Below are 25,208 nucleotides of genomic sequence, written 5' to 3'. Positions count from 1 at the left end.
CCCGAGGTGAAAACCACAACTTAGTCCTCGTTATTAACGTCGCTGCTTGACTACTTGGCTTGCCTGTTTCCGCAAGGAAATTCCATGGATGCAAGTCTATGTCACATTCAGATTTGTGGGGATACATATCAAAAATGCGAAACATAGGACGCTATTTTATGTTATTAGGACTGTCATGAATTGCTGTGTATGCCGCCGCTGGGGAAGGTAAAAATAAGGCGCTGTGGCGAAGCCCTTTGTGGCAAAATAAATATTGCTGCACCCTTACACATAAATTAGTTAATGAATACTTAGGTTTTCATTCTTTATTCTGTGCTAACCACTTTCTGTTTTATCAGTAAGTCCGTGTTTTCATTTCTTGGACTGCAAGCATCTTTCTAAATTAATAGTTCCACGTGCATATCTGCTCTAATTTTTAGTGTCTTGACATACATCATCAACAAACAGTAATAATGTTTTGAGTGTTATTATACACAAGGAACACTCATTACACTAGATCAAGATAAAAAGTAGAAGCGCGCGTTTACAGATGCAGAGCTATATCTTTTTTAAGCGCCTATGTAGTAAATGGGCGTTTTCTCCACGCTAATTTCATCACTAGGTTTGAACTGCAGAAATAGCCCTATCAGAAGTTGAGCGCTTGCGTTATTGATCACATCGGTAATTATCCTATTTGTAAAGATCAGATGCGCTCGGAATTCTGACTCCTCTGCAAATAAATACATGATTATTATGTGAAATTAGTTAGCCAAGGACCTCCAATGTCACCTACGTAATTCAGTATCTCGCTACGGCCTCTGACACACGGTGATATCAATCTCTCCCTCTGTGACTCACACACACGCACATCAAGGGGCATATTTACAAGCCCCTTGAGCCACAATAGCGTCATATTTTTTACCCTGTGGCATTAAGGAGGCCATTTCACCGCGCTATAGTTACACAGTGGGACAATGCATGCATTGCACCACTTTGTAACCCCTTGCACCACATTATGCCTGAGCCAGGCATAATGTATGCAAGGGGGACATTCCCAATCAGGGAGGCCCGTAAAAACGCCACAGTGAAATTTGCAAGCTTTAACTGCACTATTTTTAGCATCATTTTTAACATCTGCCTGAGGAAGGGGTCAAAGTGAGGCTGCCATTGTTTTCAATGGGCCTCCCTCGACTTTGTAGGATTAGCACCATCATTTTTGGTGTTAATCCTGCAAACCGCCCCAATAGCATCAAAATGTTTGACGCTTTTGTCCTAACATGTGCCATGGTGCGCCATAACGTACTTACGGTGCACACATGGTGTCGTTAGGGGGCTTAGGGCACCGCAAGAAAAGTGGCGCATCAGGACTGATGCACCACTTTCTTGTAAATAAGCCCTTAAGGAAAAAACTTACAAGCCCCTAGCTCCACTGAAGCAGCACATTTAGCAACGCTCCAGTGGCGCTGTGCACTGCGCCATATTTACAAGGCAGCGCTAAGCAAAAGACCATTAATGATTGTTTATGTGCAGAATGGTGTCCCTTCCTGCACATAAACAATCATTCAATAATGACGATTCACTACTTCTATGTGTGCTGCATTCTGCAGCACACATGGAAGTACCAAATCACATTGTACCCCCAGGTCCCTCGAGTCCTTGTCCCATTCATCACTAATTAGAGATAACTCTCATGAGGGATGCTAGGATATCCCCTGTCCAGCCCCTCCCTCTAGTACTACATAAGCTCTACTCACCCAGCATTCCGCCTGTTCTTTTTTCTGTCTTCCGACAGGATAAGGACATGTGGATGTCGTCTCTACCGTGCTTGGACGCATGTTGTTCCTGAGGCGTTTCTCTGCAGTCTTCAGGGCTTACTGTAGTGGCACCGCTGTTTGCCTCTCAGTGGCTGCTGGGCAGGCCCGTGTTTCCCAGTGTGATAGTCCTCTGTGGCTCACTGGTAGGGTGGCAAGTTGCCGGTGGCTGCATGGGTGCAGCCCTTCCCCTTGGGAGGTGAGGGTTCCAATCCATTGTTTTTTTTCCGGCAGTGGCGGTCTGCTTGGCGAGTCTCCCCACCAGCTGGGCAGCTGGGAGCCTTGCGGAGGAAGAAGGAAGCAAGGTGCTTGCCTGACTTCCTCCTTGGGATGCTGTTGTTGCCCTGTATGCGCAGGAGGTGTACTTTCATCCCAGCTGTTGGTGTGTTCCTCGGGTGAGTACCGCTTGGTGGTTTCTTTGCTTTTCTGTGGGCCATGGTGCTGTTTGGCAAAACATAATCTTATAGCAAACATGATGCAGCAATCAGGGCCTGTTCTTTGGTGCCAGGGGGGCCAATGTTGGCACTTGCACTTTGTGGCTGCCTTCTCCGTGGCAGGATGGGTCTGGGCTCAGAGCCTTGGGCTGGACGCAGCAGGAGCTTCCCTGCAGCAGCTCCTCCCTCCCCAACAGAGCACGGCAGTTAGTCCGGGTCGGGCACGCGGTTCCCCCTTTCTGCAGGTGTGGCACTTCCACGCAACATTGGTATGATTCTCTGCAGGTGTGGCACTTCCACGCAACATTGGTATGATCCTCTGACATGCATGGTGGGGCTGTTGTTGTGCCTCCCTGTTCATTGTTTTTGCTGAGTTTGTGCCATCCCCCTTGTGTGTCGGTCTGGGTGCTTGGCAGGTGGGGCAGGGGTCGCTCTGGTCTGCACTGCCTCTTACATCCCTGTGATGTGTCTGGTTCTGTTGCCACTCCCCTCCTTTTTCCAGGCTGTTGGCCCTTTGGAGTACCTTCAGCTGGCCCTTCCAAATGGCACCTGCTGCACTCTGCTCTCAGCAGTTTTTGGGGGACAGGTCTGGTGGATACAGGTTTGGAACTCCACCTGTGCACGCTTTGGGCTCTTGGCCTCCCTCGGCCTGTACCCTGCTGTCTCAGCATCTTCTGTAATGTTTTGAGGGCACAGGTTTTGTTCACAGTGGCTTTGAATGTGGCTGGTGTGGCTGTTGTGGTGCCCCAACTTTTTCTTTCTATTCTAGCCTTCTTCACATCCCACCGGAGTGGTGCGGCTTCTCTCCTGGCATTTCTGTTGTCTCTCCTTTCCTTTTTTGTGGGATGCTGTCAGGTGTTTGGCACTCTGCGTGGGTGGGTCGAGGCTTTTCTGTCTGTGTCCCCTCCTTTCCCTCCTGTTTGTTCCGGTGCCTCCTTCGTGGTCCCTGTTGACAGTTGTTGCTGTTTCAGGGTTTCGCTTCCTTGCCTTTCTGGCGATGCCTCAGGGGTGGTCCCCTTTTCAGGACCTTGCACGAGGGATGTTAATTATGTTCCCTTGTTTGTACATCTCCGTTCCCCTCTTGTGAGGCCTTCGCAGGCCACTGCCTTTCATTTATTGCCATAGGTAGCGCTGCCTCTTTTTTTCCAGTCACCAGTGTTGTTTTCTTCTTGTTATGGCCTTGGTTCTGCTGTGTGTCTTCTGTTCTGGTCTGATCCAGTTTTGGTCCCTCATTGTATGGGGTGGGGTTCTGGTTGGCCTGTGTATGCTTTTAGTTGCTGTTCCTCGCACGCTGCGCTGCCTGTTCTTTTCTGTGTGCAGCCTTGTTCTAGTTACAGCCCCTCAGACCGTGACCTGGAGCTCTCCTCCAGTGATGGCTGTAGTAATTTCTGCTTAGGGGTGCTTCTGGGTCTTCCTTGGGTTAAAAGACCCTTTTCTTTGGTGTCTCTCCTCGCTGTCTGCTTTCCGGATGGCGCATGCTGCATGCTCTGGGTCTGTGTCCAGTTCACAGGGGTGGTTTGTGGCTGCCTGAATGTTTCCACCCGGTACATGGTTCCTGCCCCTTTGTTGGGGCCTGTGTGGGGGGGAGGGGGTTGTCCTAAGGGGTTCCCCAGCCTGGCTGACGTCTCCTTTTTGTGGGGGGGGGTGGTGATCGTGTTGCCTTCCACCGCAAAGGGGTGCTCCTTACCTGGGCTCTAGGGATCGCATGATGACCCTTCTGCATTGTGTTCCTCCCTTCAGTGGACTCCTGCTGTTTGGTTGTTGCCTGCTTTGATATGGTGTGGGGTGTTCAGTTGCATTCTTCTGGCCTCTCAGGTCTTTCTGTGCCTGTTTGTGGGCGATGTCCGTTTCGGCCTGGGACTCCTCCACGTGTTTCTTCCTCAGGTGCCTTGGGGCTCTTCCTTGGGGTGCTGTTTGGCAGAGTGCATGTTCTTGGGTTTCCTTGTTTCGATCTCAGATCTCTGCCGTATATATTATTGGGGGTGGTGGCTCCCCTTATGGGGCTCCTTCTTCCCTGGAGGGTCTTTTGAATCCGTCTCTGGTCGCTTTGCTCTTTACTGACCTGTCTCAGGTGGTCCTTTGGCAGCCGCTTCGGGTTGTGTGGGGCTCCTTGGTCTGGTTCCTGTTGCTCTCTGTTTCTGGCTGTGTCTTTGGTTGGAGCTGGGTGTTGCATCAATCCCCATCCCGGGTTGGTGCCTCTGTTTCGGACGCTGGCTCTGGGGTTTAGTTGCCAGTGTTCTGCTCTCAACGCTGTTTTTTTCAGCTGTTGGGATGCTTCTTCCTCACCCCTTCTGGGTTCTTTTTTTGAATCTGCTTCTGTCCAGAGGCTTTGCAGGTGTTGTTAGGCCTGTTTGGGATTTTTTTTGTTGCAAGAGTTTCCTTGCTTCCGGCCCTGCCGTGGCTCCTCCCTGTTCTTTGTCTTGGGTAGCCGCCTTCAGGGTCTGGTTCCTGTTAGCTGGGCATTCTCTTGGATGCCGTTGCTGCTGCTGGTCATGCTTTCGGGTTGGTTGTGTCCCGCTTAGTTGGGTTGCCTTTGGTAGCGCGCTCTACGTACTGGGAGCCAGTGTTTTTTGGTCTTCCATGGGCTGTTTGTTTCCTGGTCCCTCTAACCTGTTGTTTTCCTCTGTTTTTTTTGGAGGGGGGGTTGTTGTGTCTCACTTACTTGGCGGTGCAGTTGCCAGGAGTTGACTGGAGGTTGCCTGCTGTCACGGGTTTCCTTTTCCATGTGCTGATTTCTTGGCTGCCGGGCCTCAGCTACTGTGTGATTGCTGTGGTCTTCCCTTCTACGCTCTGCTTGCTTCCTGCCTCCAGGGTCTGCTTCCCCTCTTGTGCCTGTTGTTCGTAGGGTTTCAGAGGCATTTGGGTCCTATCGGTCTCCTGGTTCTGATGTCTGTTGTGCTTTTTCCCCCCAGGGCATTGTTGCCCTGTTTCTGTCTTGCTTACAGGATGAACTCTGGGTGGTATTTGCTTGTTCGTGGGTTACTCCGGAGGTCGTGGTTTTACATTCCCCTGGGGTTGGCTGTGGTATGGCCTTTGTGTGGTCATTGTCTGGCAAGGGGTGCGGTGGTGGGGTTTCCCCGGTTTCTGGCTGTAGCTGGGAGCTGTTTTTGTCTGCAAGCCTTTGGTTCAGCTCCTGTGTGTCTCCTGAGGTAGGTGTTGTTCCACCTTTCTCTTCTTCGGTGGTCTCTTGGTTGGCCCTCTCTTACAGGTCCTGACTTCTTGTGGGGATGTGGTACCCGTCTTGTCCTTATCAGCCTATGGGGTGCTTTTTGTGTGTTGTCTCTTCCCTGTTCCTGTAGTTCCTTTTTAGTTCAGTTGATTCTGAAGCATCATTTTCCTGCCTTGGGTCCTCAGAGTATGGAGGTCTCTGGTCGGCCTCTTTCTTCCAGGCTTTGCCTTGGTGTTTGTGGTTGATGTTGGATCATACCCAGGAGAGTTAGTTGGTGGGCATATTGTTTAGGTCCTTCTCCCGAATTGTCTGTTGCACTGGCTTTTGTGGGGTCTGGTCTTCCTCCTCTGGTGGGGCTCTTGTGCTGGCCTCCATGGATGGTTGTGGTCTTCTGGGATCAGTCTTTGTCTGTTCCCCTTCTTGTGCTCTGTCGTGCTGCTGGTGGCAGCTCCTCTGCTCCTTGGGTCTGCACCAGTCCTTTCTGTTTTGCCCTCAGCCTCTTTTTTGGCCTGAGTCTTTGGTGTGGGGTCCTTTGGCTCTCTCTTTGTTGGGATTCCTGTGGTGTTTTGTTTGGTTTCCCTTCTTGGGGTGTTGTGTTAGCTCTGTCCGGTTTTCAGAAGGCTTTTTTTTGCCTGCTTAGGAATTCTACAATTAGTAACGAATGGGACAAAGACTAGAGGGACATGGGGGTAATTTTCTATTACTTACCGGTAATCTTCACCACTCCTGTTATCCTCATCCCATTCATCACTCCCCTTCCACTCTCTCCTGCCACTGGCCTTCTGTTGGGGGCTTGATAGTGCAGGCGAAATGCTGGGTGAGTACAGCGTATGTACTACCAAAGGGAGGGGGGCTGTAGAGGGGATATCCCAGCATTCCTCATGTTCTGTTTTCTATTGAGGAGATAGTTATCTCCAATTAGTGATGAATGGGACGAGGACAACAGGACCAGGAGTGATGAAGATTAGCAGTAAGGAATAGAACATTCCCTTCAACGCAGACACCCTTGCAATATGGTGCAAGAATACCTGCGTTGGCAGTTAAATGTAGTGCTAGTGCAAGGGAAAACACAGAACCACGCAATATTTTGGTAAATACGGCACATCCCTGTGTTTCAGAACTAACGCAGCACGGCGCTGCCAAATTTGGTGTGATGCGCTGCACCAGTTCGATGTAAATATGCCCCTAACTCTTTCTCTCTTTTGAATTAAAGATAATTAACTCTATCCAAATGGGTTTTAGAAGGAAAGAATGTAGCCACTAGGTGGATAACAAATAGAATGTAAGTAAGGCATGCTAAAGCAGCTTCAGGACCACATAGCCCTGAAAGCTAGATACTCCTGCATGCCTGCTCAGACAACCATCAGTGGATGTATATCTACCAGTACAAAACTTAAGTATCTAATCGAAGAAATTGGGGACGATGGGGTGCTTTAAAATGTATCTCGAGCAGATAGGTATTCATTCTTCTTTTGTTCCTTCATGGAAGCAGATAATTTAGTATCTCCCCTTTCTCTCAACTTCTGTTTTTGTCAGATAATTGTAATATCTCCACCAAATTGTCAGGGCTAGTAAAAGAGGTGCTTTCAAAGCCTCTTGTAGGTGTATTGAAAGGGAGTGAAAACACCCCCACCCCAATGGTTCTTCGGATAAGAAAAAGTTTTTTTGTTAAACATGTTTCTGAATTCACAAGAGATGTTCAAATGGTAAATTCCCATTCAGTCTACCAGCTCAAAAGCATGTGGAACACACAGGGAGAAGAAATTGACAATAAGTAAATAGATAACTTTGACCAACCAGTGTCTCCACAAATAGAACAGGACTAAATCCATCTTTCTGAGGATTTTTAAGGGCTGGCGTTCCAGTGCGATACTAACCCCTTAATATTGAAAGAACAGGTATCAAAGGGTAAATAAAATACCTAAAATCATCTTCTGGCTCAGTGATATGAATTACGACATAGCGACCTACAGGAGAGCCATATGCTCGTACATTGATAAATATAAATAGATTAATCAATCTATACATCAATGAGAGCAAAAAAATATATAGAATTGTTTTACCACTTGATATATTCAAATCCACTGCATATTAATCATTCCCTCCTGAAGTGAGGCCTTACTTGTGGTAAACATTTTATTTGTACATCACCTTTCACATAAAATGACCCAAGCTTTGTAATTTGATTTCACTTTTCAACACCATGATATTCCCTCAGAAAACAGAACATTATGAAAAAATGTTTATCAGGTGATATTGTATACATATTTTAGAAGTATTCTCCACGAGCCCTTCTTCTCAGGTCTGTAGTATTCTGAGTGGATTGATGGAATAGCTTGCTTAGTTGCTAAATCAGCTTGAGAGATAAATATGACCACTTTGCCACTTTGCATAGCCCCTCCTGTGGACATAACCCAACACATGACCTTCAGTAATGCAGCAGAGAGATAGGGGACACGACCCGTCTTTCCATGTGACAGCACTTCTGTTCAAGGGACTCCGGCTACTCCAAAGGTGTGCTCTTTGTAAAGTGCTGTGCTGCTATAGGACTTGCTGTTCCAGATACTCAACTACACAAAAAAGACACTCACTGTTCATTTCTGTGCTGCTAATTGGAGCAACATTGATACTTAATCAAAGATCTCAGATGCATGCACCATTTGCACTGCATGAAGTATCTAACATTCATGTGCAGAGCGCAAATCCCGAGGCTCTTCGTGACACATTTGAAAATTATGGGGGTCAATATGACCCCGGCAGATGGCATTTATATGGAGGAAAGTACTGCTAACAGGCTGGCGGTACTTTTCTCCATATTAAGACATTGTACCACACTGACCTCCACAGCGGTAATGACCGCCGGGCTGGAGACTTCAGTCTCCAGCCCGGCGGCCATCAGTTGCCCGCCTGTGGGATTATGACCCCGCCTACTGCCATGGTTTTTGTGACAACCTTACCGCCACGAAAACCATGGTGGTAGGCAATGTCTGTGACAGGGAATTCATTCCCTGTCACTGATAGGGGTCCTCCCCCCTCCCCCCTCTCTCCTCCTCCCCTGGTTTCTCCTGCACCCCTCCTTCTCCCCAGACCCCCCACTACATACATGCACCTTTATTCACACATGAACACACGTGTACACACACTCATACCCATATTCATCCACGCATGCAGACATCCATTCACACACACATCCACACACACTGACATACATACAAACACACACACACACATTCACACAACACAACATATACGCAGTCACACATCCATACATGCACACACATACAACATGCATTAGACACCTGCAGAAACGCACACACAGACATACACACACACACCCCCCACACATACACAACACCCCCACCCCCCTCCCCGTTGGAGCACCTGACTTACCTGATGTCAGGGGGTCCTCTGGCAGGAGACGGGATGGGGCGCTGCTGCCAGCACCATCGTCTGCCAGCAGAACACCGCCAGGCCGTATCATGGATCATGATACGTCTGCGGCGTTTACTGTCGTGGCGCTGCTGCTGGCAGCAGTGCCACCTTACTGCCATCCGCCGGCATGACCAGAGCCGGATTTCAGCCAACCTTCTGGCAGAAATCCGGATGTGGTTATATTATGGCAGATGGCTGGTAGCTGCGGTGATGGTCTTTTGGCGGCCAATGCCGTGGCAGTAGGCGTTTTTTTCCGCCGGGGTTATAATGTACCCCAATATATTTTCCTCTGCATGCTGATTCAAGGAAACGTTACAACATATGAGGTGGTTGATTTCATTTATGGTATATTAGGAGCTATTTTAAAGTTCTAGAAATAACTAAAGGGTGGCCTCAGAGTGCTTTTTTGGGGAACAAGTGATAGAGCTATACAATGCAGTAGATGTAAAGCCAGTCACACTGCTTATAGAAAGCAGTATCAAGATCACGTCATTCAAATAGGTCCCAAATGGTAGCAAGCCCTTAAAAAGACAGTGCCTACTGGCCAGAAGGAGGATACGGGTCATTCCAAGCCATCTGACCAGGCAGGGCTAAAGATCCACATAAAGGGGCAGAAGTGAGCTCTGGCTAGCATCCGAATGTTTGGATGATTTTCCTCAGGGCTGTTTCATTAAATGCTAGAAATGGATTCCCAATATTTACTGGGAGTTCTGCAGCTCTTGTATTAAAATCGACTTCATAATTTTGCTTCTGTCATTCACATTCCAGAATCACAATTTACACTTACATATTCTGGTCACATGAACATATTTGCCATTCTTTGAGATTTTTTGGTATTTTTAATTTTATGTAGAAAATTGTAAACATCCAGACTTTTTCTCAGCATTATATTTCTTAGATACAGTTTTGAAGAAGGACCATTAATCCATTTCTATATTGCAGTTTAGTGATAGATTAGAGATATTCTGTTCAGTGATATAACAGCCCATCAGTTTATCTACAAATGGCAGATAAGCTGAAGCCTCTTTATGGTTTAAGCACTGTGTAGGAGGTGCATGGATATTGTACACAAAAGAGGCATATTTCCCTTCTCAGTTTAAACGGCCATTTAAATTGCATTTAAGGCAGAGATTCTGATGGTTACTCCTTTGCAATGTTTTGTGGTACTTAAGAAAAATGTCAGTGGACTTCAGATTTGTGGTGATGGCAGCAGAACCTTTTCAAGACAGTGACATGCAGAATATTATCTACAATAAACTTTATGTGTTAGATGATGGTGCTAAAGTATTTCAATCACATCTTGAAAGAACATTTTAACTTAAAAAAAACATCAGAGTGAGCATCCTAGTGGAAGTAAGGTGTAAAGTTAGTGAGATGCACTGAAAGTCTGCTCTTTGTGCAATTTTGGTGGAGTTCACAATATCCTGTTTGATAAAAGATCAGTTATTCTTCATGGGTACATATCCAGTCTATTGGACTGAACTATGGCCAAAGGCAAAGCAGCTGTCACAATGCCTACTAAACATTGGGGGAATGCCTAACTACTTACACCAATGACAAGAATGGTGTTTCGGGGTTGAAGTGAAGAGACTCTGTATGCAAGATAGGCTGACAGACATGCTCCTTCTGCGGGTTAGGATGTATTCACTTCCAAATAACCACATTGTGGGGCTTTGATTGAAGGATTAACACTAGTATTTCTACCAATGGTATTGGTGCTTTTGTTGCACTACTCATATCAAGTTGTATGCTGAAATGAAGGAGTAATTTGGGCTCCTATCTATACAATTCTATTGATACCTGCAACTGAGACAACCATTTATACTATATGTTACTGAGTTGAAAACGGTGCCACAATTCAACTCCCTGGGGCCAAATTGCTAATGACCAGCTTTCCCTGGTTTGTGCTCCACATTTGCTGCTGGCTTGGGGCATGAATATATTTCCAGTATTTCAAAAAGTAATGGTAGATGTTGATGTTTTTCCTGTAATGGTTAGTAGTTTGTCCAAATATGAATATATACCACCTTGTGAATCCACAAGCAACCAGCATTTGTGACACATAAACTAGAATTGATGTGAGTAAAAGAAACTCACAACTAAGTGCCAGACTGTGTTGGTGGGTGGTTATCTTTTAACTATAGACAAGGTATCACATAATGCATAGTCTGGTGAGGAATAATTAAATATATCACTTTGACAATGCTCTGAAAAATGCAAGTAGTTAGGAGTCTATTACATGTGGTCCAGGATCAGAAGCTAGACTAAATTCAGCAGCACCATTCTAGCTTTACCAATTAGGAAATACAACACACACTTACTTTGTGCTTATTTTGAGTTATTTATTATAAGGGCACACTGACCTGTATCATGGTCCCGGGTGCTTGTGATTCTGTTAGATTGGCCATGTGATTATACCTGCAGCATGCATAGTGGTGTACTGTTGACATTGAATGGAAATGTAACCTAATCAGCAAATATTGTGAAATGTAGGTATGCTAGAAATTAGTGCTATGGTAAAGTCCTTTGCTTTCAAGTCTGTATTTGAAACAAGCATAGGCAATGCCAATCGGTCTGGTTTTAAAAAGAATCACAGAGATAGAGTAGGAAATGGGCAGTGTCCCACAAACATGTTCAAACCAACAAGTGAGTGTTTTTTCACGAAGTCCCAAAACTTAAGGGGCCTAATTCTAGAGGGGGTTAGGTTTTTTATTTTAAGTACTGATTATCTCTGCAGTTGTCAAGCTGTACATCTATTCTCAACACAAAGTTGGTGTTTTTTAGGTGTGGGCACACTCCTCTAATTGATTTAGGGTCCCATTGATTGTAGATTAGACTATTAAGTTCCTAATGAATTGCCATAGATCATTTGACTAAATAAAGGGCAAAAACATGTTGATCACTTACAGAGAATAGCAAGGACCATTATTTTCCTATATATTCCACTTTGTTTTTGTTCCTTAACAATGGCCTCCAGAATAAAACATTTAACAGCTATGGTATGATACTTTACTTAATTCTAATCTCACTTTCTCACCAATCTACACCTTCATAATCTGCTTCTCACCTCCAACAAACTTCATTCAAGGCCAGGCTCTATTTAGGACCAGCTGGGCATTGCAGCACCAGCTGAACGAGGAGATGCCCGAGAATGAAGCATACCACCGTGTTGGTGGGTGAGAGCTCTTGCTCCAAAATGTAAACAGTTCCCGCGATGTGTATTTCACCGAGGTACACTAACGGAAAGAGGGTGGATAGGAAGTCTGGGCCAGATTTATAAGAAAGTGGTGCATCAGTACTGATGCCCCATTTTTCTTGCGTCACCCTTGCCCCACTTAACAGCAACATGTGTGTGCTGTTGACAATATGGTGCACCATGGCAGTTATTAGAACAATAGTGTCAACATTTTGAGGCTATTGTGGCGCTTTGGTACACTATTCTAAAAAATGTGACCCTGGTGTAGCAAAGTGCAAAGAGACCCGTTGATTTGAATGGATGTGTCATTTTAACACCTGCTCTGACCAGGCTTTAAAAATGACACCAAACATGGTGCAATGAAATCTGGTAGATTTCACTGCACCATTTTTGTGGGCCTCCTAATACCGGAACACCCCGTTGCATACATTATGCTTGTGCAGGCATAATGTGGCGCAGGGGGTCACAAAGTGGCACAATGCATGCAAATATGGCATGGTGAAAATTCCCTCCTTGAGCCACATTAGTATTAAAACAAATTTGCTAATGTGGTGCAAGGAGGAGCTAGGACTTTGTAAATCTTGCCCTTTGTGTATTTTGATAGCTTTGGTAGTGTGTATGCTAGACCTTTATTACTCCTTGTTCTTCTAATATTCTATGAGGAACATTTAATCTGCCTGTGATGGATTAGACACTCAATAATCATTTTATATGGATTACATCACTAATTTTTACTCTCATACATTCATTGTGCAACGTACTCATTCTCGCAACCACCCACTTAAACAACAATAAAACACACACACAGACTAAACAACATATGCAAGATAAATGTATAGAATAAAGGTGGAAAAAAGAAAGCATGCTGCTGCATAAACATGGTGGGTATAGCCTGCAATAAAATATCCCTGCAATAAAATATAAAATTAAACATAGCAACATGTTATCATCCTGCAAAAATATTAGATATATAGTGTGTCATTCTTTTAACAAATCCAGCCTGAATGCTATGTTTAGAACCAATATGTAGGCCATTTTGAAATGGTATAACAATGGTACACTAAAAACAATACTATTCTGTTATGGTCACCTGATTTAGAGGCAGTATTGCTGTAGCATGCAGTGCACTGGGGGGGAAATGAGTGACAAGCAAGAGGCGCATTAGACTGCCTGAGGAGCTCAGATATGCTCTAAAATGGAATAGGAATAGGAAAGGAATGAATAGGACCTCTAAAAGGAAAATAGGAAACAAATGGACTGGCCCACCAGCCCTGCAAATGAAGCCCTGTGAAATGAAGTAACCTTCTTTTCGGATAGATATGCACTTGTAACCAAACAGATGCCATCACTCACAGGGAAAGAGAGCCAGTGGCAGAAAGGGGTTGGTTGACTTATTTCTCCATGCTGATGTTTGGACTCTGCATGCAGGAATACTGCTGGCCAGTATCCAGTGTATGTTCTCCGACCCCTTAAGCATGTTCCAATTGTATCCAGGGCCTATTGGTTAAATGCCACCAGTTGACTGCAGCACATATTGTACCTCCACTAAAGTGACGATGCAAAACATGACTGCAGGTCTGCCACCAGTAGCCTGGCAGCGCAGGTTTAAACTTCAAATTCCACCTGTAACAAATAATAATGTCATAAGTGCCCATAAGGCAGGATACATGGTATTTTAGAATCGTACATGTAAAAGTTTAAAGCAAAACATGCCCTAATTGTGAAAAGGCCTAAAAAGATATTTTCACTGTAGCAAGGTTAGTAGCTTGGAAACCAGATAAAACATTAGTTCTTGGATCTTTAAAATACTTATTACAAATCCAATCCATTGGTAAAGTCAGATTTGTAACATATTTTGGTAAAGGTACTTTAAAAAAAATGTTACATTTAGCCTGCCTAAAGCCCATAGAAACTAATTTGCCTGAGCTTCCAACATCATACCAGGAGCTGGAAGGCTCCTTGATTAGGTGTGAAGTGGCTCCCAGACCTGAGGCAATCGCCCTGGGTGTGGAGAGGTGTTCTTTTCCTCTGAGCCATGAACATAAAAAGTCACATCTCTTATTCCCCTTAGTAGATTTTTGACATTTGAGGCATATACAAAATGACAGTTGCCAAAGCAAAATCCAATATCTTCTAATTGAGTCTAACAAGGATTATCACAATACAAGTCTTCTACCCCCATAGTTTGTTAGAGGGGATGACAAATACTAAAATTCTGGTCTACCTTGATAACCTTCAATAAAGAGTAATAACTATCCACTCAAAATCAATAGTGGCACAAACATATGATTTTTGTCATAAATATAGCAGGCCTACAGCCCTTAACTTAACGTTTCATGAAAAACCGAGGCCTTTTAGCCCTGATCATTGGCTTGCCACCATAACCAACTTAGTCTTGCTGTACTGAGAATAAAAGTCAAGTACATGCAATCTTTTTCAGTAGAAGCACAGAACATCTGCCCAATTAAATGCTGTAACCAAGGTTAATACTATGTGGACTTTCTGTTGATCCCCTAAGGTCAGTGACAGCTGTGCTGTCAAGTTAGACATAAAAAATCAGCTCGAACCACACTTAGGTTTATAATACAGGATCGTACTCTCTTTCTTTGTGTGCTGTGATATGAATAAACGTTTGGACTGAGGATTTATTACTACAGAAAAATGATGTTTTTGTCAAGTGGCGCATCACATTTTGCAGTGTAATACAAAACTCAGTAAAGAATACATGCTTTTGTTCTCTTCTCCACTGGCACTCATGGAATGTTATATAAAAGATAAATGATTGTTTTTTGTTTTTTTTCCTGGGCCTCCTCCACTATGTTTTAAGATTCCACAGTGGATGAACACAAGAGTAGACTATAGTGTTGAAGAGGATAAGAGGGTAAATCGGATGTGCTGAATATCTCCTTCACTCTGTAATACACAAAGGGCCCGATTTATACTTTTTTAGTACCGCATTTGTGTCATTTTTCTACACAAAATATAATGGAATTTTGTAATTTTGCGCCGTTTTTGCATAAAAAATGACGCAAATGCAGCACTAAAAAAGGATAAATCAGGTCCATAGTTCCTATTTTATTAGGGATGGGGCCAAAACACATCTCAAAATGTAACTTGAGGGGAATTAGGGTTTATAGCTTATCTTGCCCCATAGTTTATTATCCTACACTTAATATACTACTATTAAAAAGTACAGACACCTGATCGATATCCATCGAGACACTTAAAATATTAATTATTTTAAGAGCTTCAGTGCTGAAAGTTTTTATTTACAAAAAATGTGTTTCTTTACACTTTTGAATGTCAATTTTTTAACTCCTTTTTTCAGTGGCTACATTCACGTTCTTTCTATGTTTTCAAATCTTTGCCATTTTCAAATATTTTTTTTCCTTTGGGCATATCATCTGAGCTTTCTGAGCAATAAAGCATCGTAAGCTGTGTAATGTAGTGTTAACTATTCATTAAAGAAGACTGTGCTTCTACAAATACGTTACCTTTTTGATTCTTAATCAGTGTCTGTATTAAAAATTCAAATCTTTTGTGATGTCTGGTTGTGGCTGCCTATAAGGCCACTGAATTTCCTTTAATTTTTCTTTGTGCTGTTGAACATTTGAGGGCCGATTTACTAAGGTTTTGCATTGGGGTTGCAAACTTTTATGGTGCAGTCCGACACAAAATCCTTTTTGGTATTTACTAAGCCATGCAAAGCTCTTTTGCATGGCTTTCCGTAACTTAGTAAATACAAAGTATGTAGAGCAGTGCATTGCACTGCTTTGCATTGCTCTGCGTTGGGGAGGCGTTGCATGGAAGGAGCATGGGCATTCCTATGCAACCACCGATGGATTTTTCACCCAATCCCAGATTGACTGTGGTGTGTAAAGTCTACGCCACTCTAGTGAACGCCACTCCACTGTATGACATGTCACTGTACACTACTCCACCTTTCGCTATTCTACTGTATGCCTGTTATAAATTGGGTCTATAGTTGGCAGAGGTTTGCACTCTGTCCAAGTAAGGACCACAATCCTAGTCAGGGCAAGTAAGTTACACACTAACCATTTACCTGTGCTCACCCTCTGGTAGTTGGCACAGAGCAGACAGGCTAAACGTAAAAAGCATGCCTCCATGAAGCAGGTTTAACAAGGAGGTATCCCTTCCTGCAAAAAACAATCCTATCTGTAATGCAGACACCATTGCACCATGGGCAAGGTTTCCTCTGTGGGTTCTAGGCAGCACACAGTGCACCAATAGTAAGAGGCAGCAGAAATGTGCCATACTTTAGTAAATATGGCCCTTTTCTGCTGTCTTCCTTTCAAACAACTTTGTTTGCTGCCCTGCATTGTGTGAAAGTAAGTAAATATGCCCCTTGATGTCCAAGGTCATCTAATCGAGTATTGGGAATTCAAAAGAACAACAAACTGTACTATCAGAGCTATGGCTATCACACAGATCCTGCAAAACCATTGACCTCCTGCAGAAGGTGAACACAATCATGCATTGGCCTTACCTTGGAATGGCCCTGCACCACATACCTCAACTATGTCTGGCCATGTAAATACAGAGGCTCCAGCAATAGAACTAAAATGTATTACTGCAAGACACTACGAAACAAGGATAAATATGATGAATTCCTGATGGGAATTTCCAGTAGGATTCAGAAAAGCACAGATAACTTCACAAAATTGCTATGTTGGTGCCCCTCACCCCCTCAAGCAACTTTAACCTATTTGTGATTCTGCTTTTTATTCCTGCATGTCTCTTTTCTCAGCAGCAATCTCCCACTTTTTGTCTAATCTACCTCTACTTTGCACTCCTGCTTTGAGCATAAGGACCAGATCTTTTCATCAGGTCCTCGCTTGTAACTCTGTGGTTCTGCTTACTTCTCTGGAGTCTTGTCAATTTCATGTTCATCATACCGTGAATCTGGCCAGTACTTTTAATCCATTTAGCAAATTCTTCACACTGTAGTCCACACGTATTCAGTCTCCTATTCACTGAGGTTATCTTGCCATATCGGCAGCAGTTTACTTAAATTCCTATTTTGTACTGCTTTCAGTTTTTTTAATGTATCTTCTAAATAATGAAATTTATTCACTCCCTTTCTCCTATTTACAGGGCATTGTAACCTTCCATGAAAATTTGAGTCCTTGGTGTTCTGCTCTTTGGGGTTGTAGTCTGTTGTCTGTCCCCACCTTTTGTTCATCACAAGGATCTTGTTCTTTTTCTCTGCGAGCTCCAGGGGCATAACACAAGCCCTTGCAGCCACTGCACCACATGGGGTTCCCACCTCTTCAGGCGCCCCCAATCCCTTCATGGGCCCCATATGGGCTAACTTCAATGTCATCTCACAACAGGTAACACATAGCCATCAGAAGTGCAAGCTGCTGTCACACACAGCACAGAAAGCATTTGTGCATCCTTTCCCTATTCTCAGAACCCCACTCACACCAATACACAGAACTGGTACTGTATGGGAATCCACAATGCAATTGTATCCCACTCAAAAACAACAAGGCGAAAGATTATTCCTCAGTGTTTTACTCAGGTATTTAACATATTATTTGTGGTACAACACTGGCCATGCAAACCATCTGGCATCAGAGGGGCTGCTAATATGGTCTGGGCCACATGAAGCATTTAGTGACCCAGACTCCCATAGCACAGAGCCACATTTCCTACAAAACCCAGTTGTGAGTCTTTGGCCCAATATTTGCCTCCATATGGTCACAGGTTGCCACCCGTACTTGTGTGGTACCTATCATCCTGTCAAGCTTTCACCTTTGTAGGTGGGTTCTTCCAATGGTCACCAACAGTTTCTCTGCCAGTGTGTGTGATATCATCACTAAGGTTGACTGCGAAGAGAATATGACAGCATCCAATGCTGGTTTAATGACACATACTCTAATGACAATCATCCAGTATAGAAATCCCACAGCCAGGCCCAGTCCAAAGCCCCAGACAAAATTGAGTGTGCCTTCCTTCCACTATAACACACCCCTTCCGTGCTCTGCCTCCACATGACACCCACTCATGCATATCTTGAAACAGGAAATATGAACAAGCCATGAACCCGTGCAACTGCATTTCCTCCTGTTTTATATTTGCTATGACCAATTGGGCACAGTTTTAGTAGCAAATTGCAGCTATGTAAAATCTGGTGGTCACTGCCCATATAAACAGAGGAAGCATTGAACTGCGATGAAGTATTGCTAAAAGGGGCACGAATGCAAATTTGTGGGTCTAAATGAACCCATGAATATGTGTTAGTGCTAATGTGAGTTCAAATGCAATTTGCCCCGGTGCATTAATATCCATGTTAGCCTAAACTCACAAGTATATACTGTATGATCCTACTGAAGTCTGGTGTAAAAGCAGTTTTCTTGCAAAACATACGTGTAGCTCTTGCTCGCTATTGAAACATTTTCTTACTGTGATTATATTTAAGGTTCTCAATCAAACATCAAGGCTTGAAATCCAGTTGCTGGAGAACTCGCTATCTACCTACAAGCTAGAAAAACAGCTGATTCAACAGACGCATGAAATCCTGAAAATCCATGACAAAAACAGGTAAGGAGGCATTTCTAAATGTGCGCAATCAAGCGGCTTCCGTTTGAGCGGGTTTTATGGCAAAGTATTACTAGACGTCCACTGAGGCGGTTGCTCCTACAAGCAGCAAATGTGGCTAATTTGCCTGTGGAGGAGGTGGAATGCTGTCACTTCACTATCACTCGCTGTTGTTTCAGCTCTTAGTGTTGCTCTTTCGTATACACCAAATTAAGTAGCACGACCTGGCATCATTTCAAGGAAATTACTGATGCAATTGAACGGCTTATGAAAGGAAGTTTTAGCCGTTTATGTTCCAAAATATTTTTGGCCTTTTTATATTTTATAACTCTATAATTTTTTAATTAATTTGTAAGATAATAGACAGTGGCCCTCATTGCATGCTAAGGGCTAATTTTATATATCTGTGCCAGCACAGGTTTGTAGAGGGATACAAATTACGAGCTGCATGATACAAACACATTTTCCCATAGACACAGAATGGGCAAAACTGCTTGCTACATCTGGCCCATACATCCTTTTAGTTTTTCCATGATAGATTCTGGTAGGTCAAACCTCTTCATATTTATGGGTGAGAATGGTGGGACAGGCCGTTTCAAAAGGACAACCTGTGTGGTATAAGCGATTCTCCCTGGTATATTTCATTTTGAAATTGAAAACTCAGAACAGGAGGTATTTATCACACAAGGTAAATACCTTTCCCCGACTGATGGTAATACTCCACCCTGTTCCACCCAGCTTGCAATGAGGAACTTTGGGCCAGGTTTACAAGGCCGTAGCACCACCGTAGCATCACTTTTTGTGACGCTCTGTGGCGCGGTGCAGTGCGCCACATTTGCAAGGCAATGTAACCCACTTTTTGTGGCTTAACCCCACCTTGTAAATATGGGCCCTTCCAACCCAGTTTTCTGCGTCAGAAGGGCGTGCAGTGGGTGTTGCTGTGGGCGTTCCACAGCAACACCCGTTGCTTTTCATGCTGTCCCAGATTTACAAAAAGGCATAAATCTGTGGCAGCGCCAAAAGCTAACGCAACCTCAGGGATGGTGTACCATGGCGCAACGAGGAGGAATACTTTTATTCTGCCTTGTTTTTGTACTTTTCATGAAAGAGCAAAAGGCAATAAATGATTGTTTATGTGCAGGAAGACATTCCTTCCTGCACATAAACAATATTTCAAAAAGGATGATTCAGTACTTCTATGTGTGCTGCACTGTGCAGCATACATAGCAGAGGCAAATCGCAGTTGTAGATTGTTAATGTGCAGTAAGCAGTCCCCTCAACGCACACACCCTTGCACTATGGTGCAAGGATGCCTGTGCTGACAGCTAAAAGTAGCACCGGTGCAGGGGGAACCACAGGAGTGAGCCAAATTTTAGCAAAATGGTGCATCCCTTTGTTTCTAAAGTGACACAGCATGGAGCTGCAAATTTTGGAGAAGGGCTGCACCACTTTTTAGTAAATCTGGCCCTTTGTCCCTAGCTTTGAGGCATAGTAGAGCACTATACAGAATAAGTTTCATGATGTTTATTTGAAAAAAGTAGTGAGACTTTCATACAGACTGGGGATAGTAGAAGCAGGAGCCTTAACCAGGGAGTAGAGTGCTTTGTTTACCGACCCTGAGCCGTCCTGTAGCAGTAATTTGTTAAGGATGTGCATTTTTATATATTTCATGAATTCTGAATTGCAAGGTAGCAAGGATAGGCTGGTTTCCATTATATTCTCTTACAGAGAATACAGAACGCAGCAGAGTGTTGGTAGTATTGACTGGTTATTATGCACACCTCATAAAGATGTGTGTAGAGACATGAGCCAAGATACCGAAGAACATAGCATGATTACAAAGGTTGTGCTGTAACAGCAAACATGAAACAAGATGAGTATGTGAAAATGAACTATGCAAAAATGAAGGACAAAATAATGAGAAATCCTTAATGACAAACACTTTATGATGAAAACTCCATTTAGCAGCACATACACTATAAAAAAAGAAACAATGACAGTGGATGTCAGATTGATGAAACTGCCTAAAACCTTCAATTTGACACTAAACCTAACATATCCTATTCCTATTCCTTATCTTACAGCTAGTCACGTATTTATGTATTTAGGTATTCTGTAAGGCTCTGATGTCATCTTTGAAGTGCAGATGTATACATAAACATTAATGGGCCACACAAATAAAAGCAAACCAATTACAGGCTTGTAGTGTGATGTCAAGCAGGCTGAGGTGAAATTGACATACTCCAGTCACAGGTACAGGGAGACAGGCCATCACTGACACAATTTCCTAAATAATTAGTTTGTAAGAGGTTTACTGAATTATAAGTAGTTTGGCTGGTTTTAGAGATGTGGCTCAGCAGCATTCTCAGTTTAATGGACCCACACTCCAGAATAAGGATCGCCATATTTTTGTAAATTGAAGGGCACTTGAGGGTCCACATGTAAGGATGCACATAAAAAGTTCCTGTAAAGATGTAATTATGAAGTCAGCAATGTTTTCTATACAGATCTTTGTTCCAATAGGTCGTAATTTAAAAACATCTTAAATTTCATCTTAGATTCCAATTGGAGTTATTGGAACTCTGTTAGGAGGAGATTAGAGTGACTTAAATTCTGGTGTGGCAGGGTTAAGCCGTTGTAGCTTCAGGTGCCCTCTTGTTGTTTGAAGCCAGTCAATATAGTTCTTCGAAAAGTGAGTTTAAATGACAGAAGTCTACTCACACCATGAGAATTCTTCTTGCTGTATCAAGCTACTATGGCCCTCATTCTGACCCTGGCGGTCTTTGACCGCCAGGGCGGAGGACCGCGGGAGCACCGCCGACAGGCCGGCGGTGCTCCAATGGGGATTCCGACCGCGGCGGTAAAGCCGCGGTCGGACCGGCACCACTGGCGGGCTCCCGCCAGTGTACCGCCGCCCCATTGAATCCTCCACGGCGGCGCAGCTTGCTGCACCGCCGCGGGGATTCCGACCCCCCCTACCGCCGTCCAGATCCCGGCGGTCCGACCGCTGGGATCCGGATGGCGGTAGGGGGGGTCGCGGGGCCCCTGGGGGCCCCTGCAGTGCCCATGCCACTGGCATGGGCATTGCAGGGGCCCCCGTAAGAGGGCCCCTACATGTATTTCACTGTCTGCTGCGCAGACAGTGAAATACGCGACGGGTGCAACTGCACCCGTCGCACAGCTTCCACTCCGCCGGCTCGATTCCGAGCCGGCTTCATCGTGGAAGCCTCTTTCCCGCTGGGCTGGCGGGCGGTCTGAAGGCGACCGCCCGCCAGCCCAGCGGGAAAGTCAGAATTACCGCCGCGGTCTTTCGACTGCGGAACGGTAATCTGACGGCGGGACTTTGGCGGGCGGCCTCCGCCGCCCGCCAAGGTCAGAATGAGGGCCTATGTGTTTAGAGAAGAGTGGGTATTTATTTAAGCCTGGAGAGTTGCAAATTGGCAGCTTTAACAATGTTGTTAACTTGAAGCTCAAATGGGTGGTTTTAATTGAAGAGTATGCCCAAAATCTCAAATTACTAGATGGTAGATTACACAAGCCATAGACTAAAAGGACAGGTACACAAAAGAAAGAAAGCCTCCTACCCCTCAAAGGTAAGGATTTCAGTTTTTTCTCTATTTAAATAAGGAAACTTTATATCATCCAAAGCTGTAAGGGGTAATTTTCCATGAGGGGTTTGATGTGGATATAATCAGCATGTTTGCAAAACATGGTATACTGATCTAGTTGCTGAGAAAGGGGTTAGAGGTACCACATATCAATTGAGCAATAGCAAGGAGGTGGTTGATCCATTTAGAATACCTCACAGTGACATGTAAGAGTAAACAGCTCATCTAAATTAGTGCAGATCTGGATATCCCAAACCAATATTTAAATCAGGTCAGAAATACTGGTGCTGGTTTACACACTTTCATAATCTGCAGCGGAACCAATATATAAAAATGATCAGGGCAGCTTTGTCACTTTCGTTTAATGTGACAGTTCCTTTCTAATGTCAGTCAATTCAGATTTCTGATTTTCTTGTGGATGGTACTCAAGATCAAGAAAGTACTGCTTTCTAACTGTAACTTTAACTTTATTCTTGGTAGTGATCCTAGCCATTACCTCTAGCCTAACCCTATTTTGTACCCTAACCCTCACCCCTTTGAGGCCTGTATCAATTTGAAAAGAGATATAGGGGGTCATTCTGACCCTGGCGGCCGGTGGCTGCCAGGGCCACCGACCACGGGAGCACCGCCAACAGGCTGGCGGTGCTCCCACGAGCATTCTGACCGCAGCGGTTCAGCCGCGGTCAGAAGCGGCAAGTCGGCGGGCTCCCGCCGACTTACCGCTGCTCGGGGGAATCCTTCATGGCGGCGGAGCGCGCTCCGCCACCATGAGGATTCTGACAGCCCCTACCGCCATCCTGTTCATGGCGGGAAACCCGCCATGAACAGGATGGCGGTAGGGGGTGCCGCGGGGCCCCTGGGGGCCCCTGCCGTGCCCATGCCAATGGCATGGGCACGGCAGGGGCCCCCGTAAGAGGGCCCCGCAAAGTATTTCAGTGTCTGCCATGCAGACACTGAAATACGCAACGGGTGCAAACTGCACCCGTTGCACCCCTGCAACTACGCCGGCTCAATTCTGAGCCGGCGTCCTCGTTGCAGGGGCATTTCCTCTGGGCCGGCGGGCGCTCTTTTGGAGAGTGCCCGCCGGCCCAGAGGAAATGTTAGAATGGCCGCCGCGGTCTTGTGACCGCGGTGCGGTCATTTGGCGGCGGAACCTTGGCGGACGGCCTCCGCCGTCCGCCAAGGTTAAAATCAGGCCCCTAATGACCAACATAATTATTTTTGTTATTATCTTAAATACCCATATATCATTCACTTTCCTTGAATTTATTTCCATAATATATATTTTTTAATCTTTGTCTTTTTGTTTTGCAAATTTTTATATGTGTTCCATGGCTGTGCTGTTTTGCCCATAGATTGTGTTGCCATTAGCCAATCCAATGCACTTTACCTCAACCCAATCCACCACGCTTCATCCCAATTTGTCCCACTCCAATCCACCCCACTCCCACCCAGTACACCACACCAACCCAATCCAGACCACTCCAACTCAATTCAATCCAATTCACCCCCATACAGTCCACTGGATTGGGATGAAGTGTATTGGATTGGAGTGGGGTAGATTGGGCGTGCTGTATTGGGGTGTATTGGATTAGTGTGGGGTGGATTGGATTGGTGTGTGTTGGACTGAATTGTAATGAGGGGGATTGTGGTGGTATGGAGTGGGCTGAATTGGGATGAAGTAGGGTGGACTGGATTGGGATGAGGCAGAGTGGATTGGATAGGAGTGGGGCGAATGAGAGTAGGCAGATGTTTTTATTTGGAGTGGGTTGTTTGGGATTGAAGTGGAGCAGGTTGGAGTGGGGCAGATTGTTTTGGATTAAGGTGGGGCAGATTGCAGTGGGGCAAATTGGAGTAGGGCAGGTTGTGTTGGATTAAAGTGAGACAGATTGGACTGAGGCAGATTGTTTTGGATTTGAGTGGAGCAGATTGGAGTGGGACAGATTATTGTGGTTTGAAGTAGAGCTGGTGTGGGGCAGATTGTTTTGGATTGGAGTGGGCCAGATTGTATTAGGGTGGATTAGAGTGGATTTAATTGGGGTGGACTGTGTTGGTGTGGAGGGGGTGGATTGGATTGAGGTGATGTGAGGTGGATTTGATTGGGGTGGGGGGTATTGGTTTGGATTGGTGTGGGAAAGACTGGAGTTGGGCAGATTAGAGTGGGAAAGATTTTGTTGAATTGGAGTGAGGCAGATTGTTTTGATTGGAGTGGTGCAGAATGGAGTGCAGTGGATTTGAGGGAGACAGATTGTTTTTGTTTGGAGTGGGTCGGATTGGAGTGGGGCAGATTGGAGCAGGCCAGATTGTTTTGCATTAACTTGAGGCAGAATGGAGTGAGGTAGATTGGGGTGGCACAGATTGTTTTGGATTGGAGTGGGGCACATTATTTTGAATTGCAGTGGGGTGAGTGGAGTGGGCCAGATTGTTCTGGACTGGAGTAGGGCAGATTGGCATGGGGTAGATGTGAGCAGGGCATGTTGTTTTGGATTGGAGTAGGGCTTAGTGTTTAGATAGGAGTAGGGTAGATTGGAGTGGGGAAGATTGTTTTGGCTGGAGTGGGGAAAGTTGTTTTGGAGTAGTGCAGATTGTTTGGGATTCTAGTGCGGTAGATTAGATTGGGGTGGGTTGGGAGGACTGGAGTGGAGTGTGATAGGTTCAAGTGGATTGGATTGGGGTGAGTGGTTTGTTTGGAGTGGGATGGATTGGTGTAGGGATGAGGTGAGGTGGATTGTAGTGGGGTTGGATTGGAGAAAGGTGGATTAGGGTGAACTGAATGATTATGGGCCTCATAGACTGCCAGGGTAGTGGTGGCAGTTCGAGCACCATATTACAACCACGTTGGTAGCACCACGGCCCCACCGCTAGCACCGCCAGATACGACTTAACGTCGGCCTGACGGTGCTGGCGGTTCAAATCATCCAAGGCAATGCTGCAAGCAGTGCTGCCCTGGGTATTATGACCCCCTTCTCTGCCAGCGGTTTCCTGGCAGTAACCATGCCATGAAAAGGCTGGTGG

At 45.0% G+C, this 25,208-nt stretch overlaps 1 protein-coding gene across 1 annotated transcript in view; it reads left to right on the top strand.

Annotated features, from left to right (window-relative positions):
* The window catches only part of ANGPT1 (angiopoietin 1), an 895,759-nt gene that overhangs the window by 428,833 nt on the left and 441,718 nt on the right, over nucleotides 1-25,208 (top strand). Inside the window, exon 3 of the mRNA XM_069220619.1 lies at nucleotides 18,467-18,588. Within this exon, the coding sequence (XP_069076720.1) occupies nucleotides 18,467-18,588 (122 nt within the window). The remainder of the gene's footprint in view (nucleotides 1-18,466; nucleotides 18,589-25,208) is intronic.

Source organism: Pleurodeles waltl, chromosome 2_2 (genome assembly GCF_031143425.1).
Source record: "Pleurodeles waltl isolate 20211129_DDA chromosome 2_2, aPleWal1.hap1.20221129, whole genome shotgun sequence".
In the NCBI taxonomy this organism is placed as follows: domain Eukaryota; kingdom Metazoa; phylum Chordata; class Amphibia; order Caudata; family Salamandridae; genus Pleurodeles; species Pleurodeles waltl.
The sequence above is the reverse complement of the archived record's forward strand: the minus strand, read 5'-3'. Positions and strand labels throughout refer to the sequence as shown.